At 41.3% G+C, this 12,353-nt stretch overlaps 2 protein-coding genes across 2 annotated transcripts in view; one reads left to right on the top strand and one right to left on the bottom strand.

The window, feature by feature from the left end:
• Nucleotides 1-862: 862 nt before the first annotated feature.
• Nucleotides 863-3,516, bottom strand: KIAA1143 (the record flags this gene model as incomplete). Its single annotated transcript, XM_084247693.1, has 3 exons — nt 863-1,074; nt 1,731-1,875; nt 3,409-3,516. 3 exons carry the CDS (start codon nt 3,514-3,516, stop codon nt 863-865), a joined length of 465 nt encoding a protein of 154 aa, XP_084103819.1.
• A 266-nt stretch (nt 3,517-3,782) lies between these two features.
• KIF15 (kinesin family member 15) overlaps nt 3,783-12,353 on the top strand; it is a gene marked incomplete at both ends in the record, with an annotated part of 53,577 nt that continues 45,006 nt past the window's right edge. The window contains 4 exons of the mRNA XM_084247404.1: nt 3,783-3,801; nt 6,255-6,297; nt 6,769-6,952; nt 9,474-9,550. Coding sequence (XP_084103530.1) covers nt 3,783-3,801; nt 6,255-6,297; nt 6,769-6,952; nt 9,474-9,550 — 323 coding nt within the window. The remainder of the gene's footprint in view (nt 3,802-6,254; nt 6,298-6,768; nt 6,953-9,473; nt 9,551-12,353) is intronic.

Below are 12,353 nucleotides of genomic sequence, written 5' to 3'. Positions count from 1 at the left end.
CTTTCCTGGTGGTGCAGCGAGTTGAACACAACTCTATGAGTCTGTCCACAGCCTCTGCAGTGCGGGTTTGATTCCTGGCCGGCTAGGGAGATTCCCACATGGCACGGCAGACCTCTCCTGTCGCGCCCGCTGCTCCCCTCAGCAGTGCTTTCAGTCTGCCTGTTCTGCTCCCCACTCTGTCTCTGGTGAATCCTCTCACCCTCCCGCGCCTCTGGCCTATACCCCAGCTATTGTATAAATTTAAAAAAAAAAAAAAATCTTAAAAGATCCACTTCTCTTATTTACCAGAGCTGTCACATGGCATGCCTTAGAAGGAGCTGGGGAGGTGTTCATAACTTGGGACATTATCATCTTCCCCATCTAAAATGGGGTTCTGCTAATGAGGAAGATACAACAGGGGATCTGTTTAGTCATGAAATTCTTTGTAGATAATTATGTCAGGATTTTTAATTTTACTGACCTGGAAAAACACAATATAAAGCCAGAAACAATATAATCTCAAAAACATAATTCAATCTCAATTTTGTTAAAAATATGTAATTTACATAGATATACATCCTACATGAGAAATAACAAATAGTAATAGTAGTTAATATCTACAGAGTTGGCATTTCAAAGAGATATTGACAGAAGGACACAATTTTTATCTTACTAAATTTTTCTTGTAGTTTATAAATTTCCTATAATGACACTGTATTAACTACTAGGTTGTCAGAAAAGTTACGATGCATTTTTGCTTAAAAAACACAGAAAAAATACATCATAACTTTTCTGACAAGCCAATATACAATAGGAAAAAGTGTTATTTTACAAAAAACATCCAATGTACTCTTAAAGAAGACTAAGTCCAAAATGTTTACACTTACTCATTTTCATCTTCATTGTCAAAAGAAAGGAGACTACTATTTTTGATTTGCTTTTGTGAATTCTTAACTGAGTCCTGTTTGTTTATTTCATCTTTATTTGTCATCTTCTTTTTTGAGCTTGCTGTTAAACCTGAGTATTTTTCATTTGAAGAACGCTTTACTGGCTTTCGATACATGATTCTTCCATCAGCTGGAGCTGGTTCTTCGTCTGGAGTAAAACAAAGTTAAAAAGCATTCTTCATTCTCCATTATTTTGCTGTCATGGGAAAGTCAAATGGCAAGAAAATCTCATACTGCACCTAAGGATGTTCTTGAGTCAATGCAGTGTGTTCTCTGCTGCCTCTAGCTTATGCGCATAAGACGGGTGGTCACTAAATAATAACTCACTTACTGAAGTATTCAATAATATTGCCAGTCTTTACTTAAATATAATCAGGTTGTATTTTTAAATACTTTGAAAAGTGACTGCTTGGAATTCCAGTATGTCCCCCAAAACAATGTAATAAATATTTAGGAATAATGAGAAATATACTCTATGGCATATTACACCTTAAACACTAATTAAACAGACCTCTGTTGACTAGTAGATAAACCTAACCATCTATTCATTTTTAAATAGGATGTTTTTATTAACTTCTCAATCCTCAGAACAAGCCAGCAGGGTACACACAATTGTTGTCCCTATTTTTCTAATGAGGAAACAGGGGCTGAGAGGTGAAATAACTTCTTCACAGTCACATGTTAAAAGGTAAAGTATGAACCTAGGACTGTCTCCGTCTAACAGGCCATACTATTACATAAAATAATCTCATACTCCAGGATCCTTAAAATTGTTAGAAAAACCAGAATACTGTCAAGACACACCTGCTTTGGCAGCCTTTATTTCTGCTTTAATTTTCATGACTTCTTCAGCTGACAGGTCTCCCTTTTTTAAAACCACCACCTGGGGCTGTTCATCTTCTTTGTCACTGTGATCACCATCTTCATCTGGGGGCTGAAGTTGGATTCGCTAGGGGAAAACATATACAATGTGTAGGTTCCTGACCTGGAACCACATACAACCACTCCTTTCTAGAGGAGAAATTGTAATTACTACAGCGAGAAGGTAACTTTATTGACTAAATGGGTTTGGAGATGAATTTTCAAGTCACTATGAGCAGGCTGACCTCACCAAAGTAGGGAGAGGTCTACCTTCCAGACACCCAGGGGTCTGTTGGATGGCACAAATTTCTGTGTCAGCAAGACCCCAGCTTGCTGGGGTCAGGAGTCCTCTGCTGCATATACTGCCATCATTTCTGCCAACCCAGAGCAGTGATGCACCATCAGTTCCTTCTGCTCTTCATCAACCCTTCTCACTTCTCTCTCTTTTCAAAGTCTGACCAAAAAAAGCAATGAAATACACCGAAGTAGAGAAAGCTGCAAGTAAAAGTTACTCTTTCTCCACCTCTGCTTACTCTCCTTCCTTATAGGGTCTTCACTTGGTGGGCATACAATCAGCTGTTTCTAAATGTATACAAAGGTGGAGGTAAGAACTAACTTTTGGGATACAAACAGGACACTGGTAGATGAAGACCAAGTAAGTATTTCTTGTAAATCACAAAATCACAGATACTAAGAGTTTGATTTAGTGGTGGAGATACACAGGAGATTAAGTAGTTACAATACAAAATGATGAGTATTACATATGAGATATAGATAACTTGAAGAACAGCAGTAATTCCTTGGGGGAGCTTCAAGGCAAAGATGAGGCAGGGGAGGTAAGTGTTAAAGAATATGGTGTTTTGGGTTCACCACATATTCACTAAATTGAGTCGTTTTTAAGTCAATCTTTTTGTTTCCTCTATTAAGCTCTAAGTGACTTGAGAGGTGGGTCTGAGTGCAAGCGTTGGACAGAGTGCTAAATTACTTCTTCACACATCTCTTAGCACACTAGTCTCTTCCATCCAAAGAGGGCGTGTTTTGGTGGGAACCAGATTAAGAGTGGAAGCTCAGGAAGTTGACTTCCACCGATCCCCACCATGAACTAATCAGGTGTAGGTCTTTCCTGAAGCTCCGCTTCTATTCATATCCAGAATATTCAAGGCGTTTGCTTGCTTTCTTCTGGTAAAGAAAGCACATGTATAGTTTCAGGGCATTCCTCCAAAGATGTTCCAGACTCGGTGATATGATCGAATGGGCTTAGTTTCCTTATCTGGAAAACGAGACGATGCTACCCGCCCTCCCCCATCCCTAAGGGTTTTGAGATAAGCAAATAAGACAGGAAAAAGTGACCTTTCTTAACCATCTACCAAGTACGAGGCGCTTTACCTGCGTCAAGTCATTTTCAAGAATACAGCAACACTCCGAAAACGACAAAGAGCTTCCTGTGAGCAAGAGGATGTGGTTGTTTGAAGCGGACCAGCCGGAGGTCCCAGGACCACCCGAAAAGGGGAAGGCGCGAGTGAGAAGAGACCCCAGAACCCCAGGACTCCAGGTCCAAAAAATAGCCGGAAGTGGCGAGGCAGGTCGCGTTACCTCGGAAACGCGACTGGCCCGGGCTCACCTTGGTCTCTACGGTGGGCCCTTCCCTGTAGCCGACCCTCTCCTTGAAGCGGGCCAGGAATGCCGGCTCGGCTGGCCGAACGTACGACACCTGGTTCCGCTTGCTCATGGCAGCTCTGGGGAAAACAACTCCCCGCGGCCGATCAAAACTGTACAGAGACGCCGGCGCCTAATGGTGACGTCACACACGCGTCATTCCCCCTCCCTCTGGCTTAGGGCTGGGCAACATGGCGGCCTCCGTGCTGGCGTCAACGTCCCATTCGAGCGCCAAATTCAAATTCGCGGCCATCTTGAGCGGGCGAAATCCGGGTGTGCGACGCGGCTGGAGGTTGGGGCATCTGCTGCGTCGGTCTCCGGACTCGGGGTGAGGGCGCTATGGCGCCCGGCTGCAAAAGTAAGTAAGGAATCCGACTTTGTGACCTGGTTCCCGCCCCCAAATACTGCCTTGAAAGGACTGTTGCCCGCAGGATGGGCGCTGAGGGCAGGAGCGGATTGTGCGGCGCTGGGCGCTGGGAATCTGCGCTGCGAAGACCCGGCGCTGATGGAACAGCTGCTCCCTTCCGGGGCTCTGCGAAGGGGGCGGCCGTACCCGCCAGGCGCAGTTGTCGGCGCCTGGGCTGGCAGTGAACGGTGAACGGGAGACCTCATCTAGGAGCTTGGCGCCCAGGGGCCCTTTCCTTCTTCGCTCGCGTGCCCCTTCCTGCCATTTCGTCGTTGGCTTCTTCGGGGTCCCGGCGCGGGCGGCCTCTCTGTGGTTGCCTCGGGGTCTGCCTGACTGTCACCCGCCCCTGCGTCTTTCCCCATTACTGCCCCTCCTGAACTTACTCATGTTCCCACATGTCTTTCTCTGTTGAAGGGCCCTCCATGCACTTTCCTTAGTTAAGGGACTTTTAAAGCGTAGACACTAAGTCAGTGCCTTCAGTGATCTCACGGCACCTATTTTCTGGTCAAGGGTTATTTGTTTTTTCTTGGAGGGGAATATGGTCACTTTTACTTTTAATAAACCTTCAGATTTTCACTGGTTTCATAGTCCAATTCCTGTGTACTTTGAGGAGTCTTGCTTATTAAAGTTGATTTTAGCAGATTTGATGGATTTCTGTGAATGGTGTGAATTCTGTGAATGGAGGAGAAGCCTATGTTGGAAGAGTGAATAGATTGTGAACTTTTGGAATTTGAACCTTCCTATGGTAATGCTTCTAGCTGTCGCTTGTAGTTGTCATCTGTTATGTTTTTTGCTTGGCTTAGGTTGATCGTACCTTTAAATGAACACCTCTGCTTTCTTTCATCCATTTGAGATGTTCCTTTCCCTCCATTTTCAGCATTTAGGGAATATTAGCACACAGATTGATATATTGTTGGATTAAAATTAAAGCATCTTTTTGTTTGGTGGAAAGTGATATATGTATGTGGTTGTCTCTGAATGACTCTGTCCTGTCTATACACTTCATTTTTTTGAAGTGATGGAGCAAGGGTATTCACTGCACCTCTTTGTGATTTTCATGGGAAACTTTAGTTATTTAAGTTTGCAGGGAAAGCTGGGGTTGATAACATCCCTAGTAAGTGCCTTTTGCTTTCCCACAGTCCAGATATTGGAGCATGAAGTAGGAACACATGGGAGGAGAGAGCTTTTGCAGTGCTTTCTACACCTTTTACTTTTATGCTCTTGAAGGTTATTTCTTGTGATATTGTTGGCCCCGTGGGTTGTTGTCTTTGAAACCAGAGTGAGAATGTAATAAAATTGAGTTTATGATTCCCTTTTGAACTATGTCTGACTTAGCCTCAGTAACAGGCAGCTGGCCAGAGACAGGATGAGAAACTGATAACCTGCTCCCCCTGGGAAGACAGGCCTTCAGCTGGGAGTTGAGGGAAGAGGGATGCCACTGTTCTTGGCTGTGTGGTCTGATCTGAACTTTCTAATTTGTTTAGCTGGATGGGAGGGAGCAATTGTGGCTCAAGTACCACAGACTTTCTTACAGATTGCCACAAGTTTTCTTGAATAGATGTTACTTCATTTGCTACTTGTCTTTACAACCATTTATAGAGGCTTTAAATGTTTTTTAAAAAATTTTATTTCATCAGTTTCACTAGACAATTAATGGAGTTCCTCACACTGTCATGCTGGAAGTTGACCTCTGGCTTCCCTTTTAAAGAATCATTCTGTCTTCTCAGTTGAGAATAAATGAAGTCAATGAATGAAGGAGTGAGAAGAGCAGAGAGACTGTTGTAATAACCTGTAACTCAAGGGATATTGCTGGCTTGACTCCATGGTGGTCATGGCCGTGGATTTGATATAGGATTCTGGAAATATTTTGAAGGTAGAGGCAGAGATTGGCTAACAGCTTGGCTATGAAGTATAAGAAAGAAAGGGGTCAGGAATGATTCCAAGATGTTTGGCTTGAGCACCTGGAAAAAGAGAGTTGTCACTAAATGAGATGGAGAAGCATGTTTTGAGTAAGGGTGTGGTGAATAGGAACTTGGTTTTGGAGACATTAAATTTGAGAAATTTCCTATTAGAAATCTAATTTGGAGATATCCAGCAGGCAATAAAATATAAAAGAATTTGGGCTTAGGAGAACCTTCCAGGGAGAATTTGGGATTCGCTAGTGTGTGTGTGTGTGTGTGTGTGTGTGTGTAATATTTAAAACCATGAATCTGATGTCATCACCAATGGAGCATGTATGGATAGGATAGAGAGCAAGATCAAGCTGGGTCCTGGAACTCCCCACTGTCAAAAGGTTCAGGGAACTGAGTTGACTGAAAAAGGAGTGTCAGCAATGAACAGCAGGCTAGATAGGAATGGGATTGCTATTTTAAACACCTTTAATGATGTCTTATCTTTTTTTCTAGCTGAGTTACGCAATGTGACAAATGGACAGTCTAATCATCCAAGGTAAGGAAAAAACCTGTTGATGAAAACAAAGAATTAGGGAATGTAGTGTTCATAACCATTAGTGTAGTGAGTGGCACTTATTTTGAAATTAAGCTGGACCCTCCACTACCTGGAAATTTGAAAAACTCACATCATTCTCCCTTCCCTTTCTGTCTCCTCATCTTCTAGACTAAAAGATGGAATTAATAACATAATTCTCCCTTGCAATGATGTTATTGCTACTAAGGGAAATCAGACAAGCAGGGCTTGGAGCGCCTTAGAAATCACCGCCCTTTGGGTGGATTTCAAATTAAGTCTTCTGAACCAAGTCAGTAAAGTGTGTGTAGGCCATGTGAGACTCTTAAAAGAGGTAAATGTGAACAAATAGATCCTGGGCTTTGGGGGAAACTCAGTATGGAAACAGGAAATTGGAGACTGAGATCCCTTTTTAGTTTTCTCTAGTAAACTTAAATGCTACATTTTTGTCTTTAGTAATGAAGGTGATGCCATCAAAGTTTTTGTTCGAATTCGTCCTTCTAAAGAGGGTTCTGGATCAACCGATGGGGAGCAAAATTTATGCCTATCTGTGCTCTCCCCCACGACTCTTCGACTGCATTCCAATCCTGAGCCCAAGACCTTCACGTTCGATCACGTTGCTGACATGGACACCACTCAGGTGATGATCCTTTTGAAAACTTAGCTTTCTGGTTGGAACACAGAAGACTGTTATTTGTGAGGATTTCATTTCTGGTCCCTTTTTATCTTGATAGAGTTCAGAGAAGGATGTGCAAAAAATCCATAAATATTTCAAATTGCATTTTAGCAAATATTTTTCTTTCTTCATCAATCTTTATACCAGAATGACATAAGCCTGCTTAACTTTCTCCATCTAGTGATAGGGGTTAGTGAGGCATCCTTTTCAGAGCTGCTTAGAGTGACAAGTACAGCTGAAATGCCTAATTTAAGGAGTGTTTCTTTCACTGTGGCATCAAATGTGGGTGGCTTAAACAGAAAACATTTCTCACAGATCTGGAGGCTGGGAGGTTTAAGGTAGGACCAGCAGATCGAGTGTCTGATGAGGTGCATTTCTTGGCTTATAAACAGCTCCTTTCTGACTGTGTCCTGACGTGGAGAAGAGAGAGGAAGCAAGTTTTCTTACTCTGCTGATGATTACGTTCTCCCTCCTGGAGATTATCTGCTTAGGCACTACTCCCAATATGAGGTCTCCTTCACCCTCATGACCTAGTTATCTCCCAAGGCCCTATCTCTAAATGTCATCACATTGGGGATCAAGATTCACCATATGAATTTGGGTGGGGGGGGACATGGACATTCAGTTCATACCAAAGAGTGATCAACTTAGATTTCTGTGATGTCAATAACTGCTTTTCTAAGTAACAACAGCTTAGTCAAGATCTAGTCAGCTCTATACAATAGAACTTTCTGCAGTGGTGGAAATGTCCTGCCTACACTTTCCGTTACGGTGCATCTGAGGTAGTTCATCTACAGGCCTGACTTTCAAGTTTCTTAATTTTAATTTAAATTCCTATAACTATATGTGGCTAATGGCCACTGTGTCAAACATCACAGGTGAGACATTTAAATTTTTTTAAAGATTTGTTTATGCATACAAGAACTGGGGTATAGGCCAGAGGTGCGGGGAGGGAGAGGATTCACCAGAGACAGAGTGGGGAACAGAACAGGCAGAGTGACTGAAATATACTGCTGAGGGGAGCAGTGGGCAAGACAGGAGAGGTCCACTGAGCCATATGGGTAGCTCCCTGCCCGGGGTTCGAACTCGTGCTGCAGTGGCTGGGACAGCCCCACAGTGCCGCGTCTTAACACCCTGCGCCACCAGGGAGGCCCCGAGACATTTAAATCTTTAGCTCTTTTATATTTTCATCCATGATATGGCTAGACAGTGGAAATAAAAAGCATATATAAATTTCCTAGTAGCTACATTTTAAAAAAGTAAGGGGAAAAAAAAACCCAGATAAAACTAATTTTATTTCTGTTATCTTTTTTTTTTTTTTTTTAGAGGCATGTTTTATTTATTTATTTTGTTTGTTTGTTTGTTTTGTTTATACATGCACTGGGTACAGTCAGAAGCGCGGGAGGGTGAGAGAATTCACCAGAGCGGGGAGCAGAGCAGGCAGAAGGACCGAGGTACACTGCTGAGGGGAGCAGCGGGCGGCAGGAGAGGTCTGCGCGCCATGTGGGATCCTCCGCCGGTGGCCGGGGAGCAGCCGGGGATCAAACCGGCGCCACAGAGGCCGCGGGCAGCTTCGCAACCCAGCGCTCAACCGCTGCGCCACCGGGGAGGCCCTATTTCTGTTATCTTATTTAACCCAGCTTATACAAAATATCATTTCAACATGTAATTAATATGAGGCAAATTATTAATGAGGTATTCCTCTTCCTCTTTTTTTTTCATGCTCAGCTTTACAAATCTGCTGTGTGCTCTATGTTTTATACTTAACAACATCTCAAATTGGACTAGCCACGTTTCAGATGCTCAGTAGTTTGCATTACTTACATGTAAAATGAAAATAAAAAATATTGATTAGTACCAGTTTGTGAGAAAAGCACTGAAGAAAATATTTTTATTTTACTTTATGCTCAAATCAGAGTAATATTTGCATGCAGTGTGCTAAACAGAACTTGTATAAAGCCTAGACATGGGCCTCCCTGGTAGCGCAAGGGGTTAAGTCTTAGCACTATGAAGCTGTCCACAGCCACTGCAGCACAAGTTCAATCCCAACCAGGGAGCTGACCCACATGGCCCAGCAGACCTCTCCTGTCTCGCCTGCTGCTCCCTTCAGCAATGTATTTCAGTAGATTTGCCTGTTCTGTGCCCCATTATGTGAATCCTCTCCCCACCCCTGCCCCTCTGGCCTCCACCTCAGCTTGTGTATGCATAAATAAATAAAATAAATCTTTTTAAAAAATAAAGTCTAGACATGAGCTTTTAAATGTCTAATTGTATAGATTAATGGACATAATTATGTGCAAGTTTTATCATCTGAGTTGCTTTACCTTTTTTCCTGTAGTGGATATAATTTCTGTGTTATCACAAATGTTAAAAAAATCTTGCAGTTTTTATTGTTATATAGAATGTTTAATTAGCCTTAGGAAACATTAGGAAAAATGTTTTCATTTTAATGAAATCCTTACATGTTTGGTGCTTACATTTGTAGGAGTCTGTGTTTTCAACTGTGGCCAAAGGCATTGTGGAGTCTTGCATGAGTGGATATAATGGTACCATCTTTGCATAGTAAGTTGTCGACTGTATCCTTATTCAAGGGTACAATAGTGCTTTTTTGTTTCCTATGGCTGCTCTAGCAAATTATTACAAACTTAGAGGCTTGAAATAACAGATGAGACGTCTGATACAGTTCTCATATGCTGTGTGCTCTTTTGGAAGCCTAAGAGAGAATCCACTTCCTTGCCTTTTCTGTTTTGTAGAGGCCACACACATTACTTGGCTTTTCTTTCCTAGTCACATCTCTGTGTTATTACAGCTGGGCCAAGTTCTCTAATATGAAAGAATCATTTGATTAGATTGACCCCAGCTGGATAATATAGGTGAAGGTGGCTAAATTTCACCTCCTGGAAAGTATCTACATATATCATGTGAAATTCTTCTATAAGGAAGATTTGTCTCTTCTCCATTTATTTCTTTATTCAGTTATATGCAATGGAATCATGTATATTTATTTTATATTAATACTTTGGTTTATAATACTGCCTTATTTTATCTTGTTGCTCATATTGTTATAGTTTGGCCACTGGAAACTATTTGAGATTGTGTCTCTTTGATATGTCACATCTTGTTTTGAACACTTTCTTACTTTCTGATACTACAAGAGGCTCCTCGCTCATCTTGTATTTTCTCTGTCCTTGGCCTAGAATCAACAGTTTTATTGGAGAATGGTATTTAGAAATCAAGATCTAGACACTAGGTGTGTTTGTTACTGCTGGAGTGTTGTTGCTTCTGTTCCTTTTCAGCAAAGAGAACTAGGTAATTTATGTAGAGAAACTAAATCATGTCTATAAACATGGTGACATATATATATACACACATAATTAATCATACATATAGTTATGGTATATAGACATGAGTTAGTATATATATACTTTATATAAAGTATATATTTTATATATGTACATATGTAATTTTTATATTTATCAATTTGTTTATAATTAAGCTAAACATGGATTTATACTAAAGTCTCTGGCTCTAATTCAAGATTTAGAATGCACATGGGTTCATTCTAGAATCCAGTGAATCCAAAGTGTTTACTCTAGCCGTCCTTGCATGTAACTTCCCTTGTGTCTGACAGCAAGAAATCTGGCTCCTATATTTATCTTACATTTGCTTATTTATTCAATCCTAATATACAGGTAGAACAGTTTTAAAGTTGTTATCTGTATCCTGTGTGAGATCTACCAATGGCAGTATTTATATACAGTTCCCTTTGGTAATCCATGTGCTAAGTCTATGGTTAACTTCATAATAAACTGCCAAATTGTCTTCCAAATGTATAGTACAGTGATCCTGAATATCTGAATATTGGCAACCTTAAAATATTGCTGTAGATTTAATGTTGACCTGTAAGCTGGAGGGACCAGAAGGCATTGTGGTAAATTTGGCAGTTTTACAAGGTAAATTTTAGTATAATTTCAGATTTATTTCATAAATAGGAACACAGTTTGTAGTGTAATTATTTCTTCTAGCAGTAGACTTTCTGGTTTTAGTTAGAACTAGCAGTGTTTCATAGGATATCATGAATGATTGATATATATATATATATATATATATATATATATATATACACTATGAGAAGAAAAATGTAGTTGGGGCCTCCCCGGTGGCGCAGCGGTTGAGCGCTGGGTTGCGAAACTGCGCGCGGCCTCTGCGGCGCCGGTTCGATCCCCGGCTGCTCCCCGGCCACCAGAGGAGGGTCCCACATGGCGTGCAGACCTCTCCTGCCGCCCGCTGCTCCCCTCAGCAGTGTCCTTCGGTCCTTCTGCCTGCTCTGCTCCCCGCTCTGGCTCTGGTGAATTCTCTCACCCTCCCGCGCTTCTGACTGTACCCAGTGCATGTATAAACAAAAACAAACAAACAAACCAGCAAAACAAATAAATAAAGCATGCCCCTATTAAAAAAAAAAAAAAAAAAAAAAAAAAAAAAAAAAAAAAAAAAAAAAAAAAAAAAGAAAAATGTAGTTGGACTTTTGTTTATTTATTTATTTATTAATAGAGGCATGTTTATTTGTTTGTTTGTTTGTTTTGTTTATACATGCACTGGGTACAGTCAGAAGCGCGGGAGGGTGAGAGAATTCACCAGAGCCAGAGCGGGGAGCAGAGCAAGCAGAAGGACCGAAGTACACTGCTGAGGGGAGCAGCGGGCGGCAGGAGAGGTCTGCACGCCATGTGGGACCCTCCTCCGGTGGCCGGGGAGCAGCCGGGGATCGAACCGGCGCTGCAGAGGCCGCGGGCAGCTTTGCAACCCAGCGCTCAACCGCTGCGTCACCTGGGAGGCCCCAGTTGGACTTCTGTTTCCAATTTTTGCTATTCTAAATAATGCAGCAATTCAAAAAAATGTAATTTTCCTAAATTCTGCCTCTCAAAGATAGTAAATTATCATTAGTTGTTGAGGATATTGTAAATAATGCTGCTGTGAACATAGGGGTGCATATTAGAGTTTTTTATGCACCTTTTCATATTAGAGTTTCCATTTTCTTTGGGTAGACACCTTGAAGTGGTCTTACTAAATAATATATTTTCATTTTTAGATCTTTGAGGGATCTCTATGCCATTTTCCGTCCAGCTACATTAATTTATGTTCCCAACAATGGATGAGTTTTCCCTTTTCTTTATATCCTTTCCTAGATTTATTGTTTCCCCAGTTGATTTTTATTAATAATTTATAATACATTCATGAAATACTATGTAGCTATTAAAATTGAGTTATATCTATTTACTGGTTTATAAAAACGTGAGATAAAATTAAGGGAGGGAACATGTTGCAGAGCACTTTGAAAAATATTCCGATTTTGTAAACAGAATTAAAT

The sequence above is a fragment of the Talpa europaea genome (genome assembly GCF_964194135.1).
Source record: "Talpa europaea genome assembly, chromosome: 11".
Classification (NCBI taxonomy): Eukaryota; Metazoa; Chordata; class Mammalia; order Eulipotyphla; family Talpidae; genus Talpa; species Talpa europaea.
Note: the sequence above shows the minus strand (reverse complement) of the source record. Positions and strands in the feature narration are given on the sequence as shown.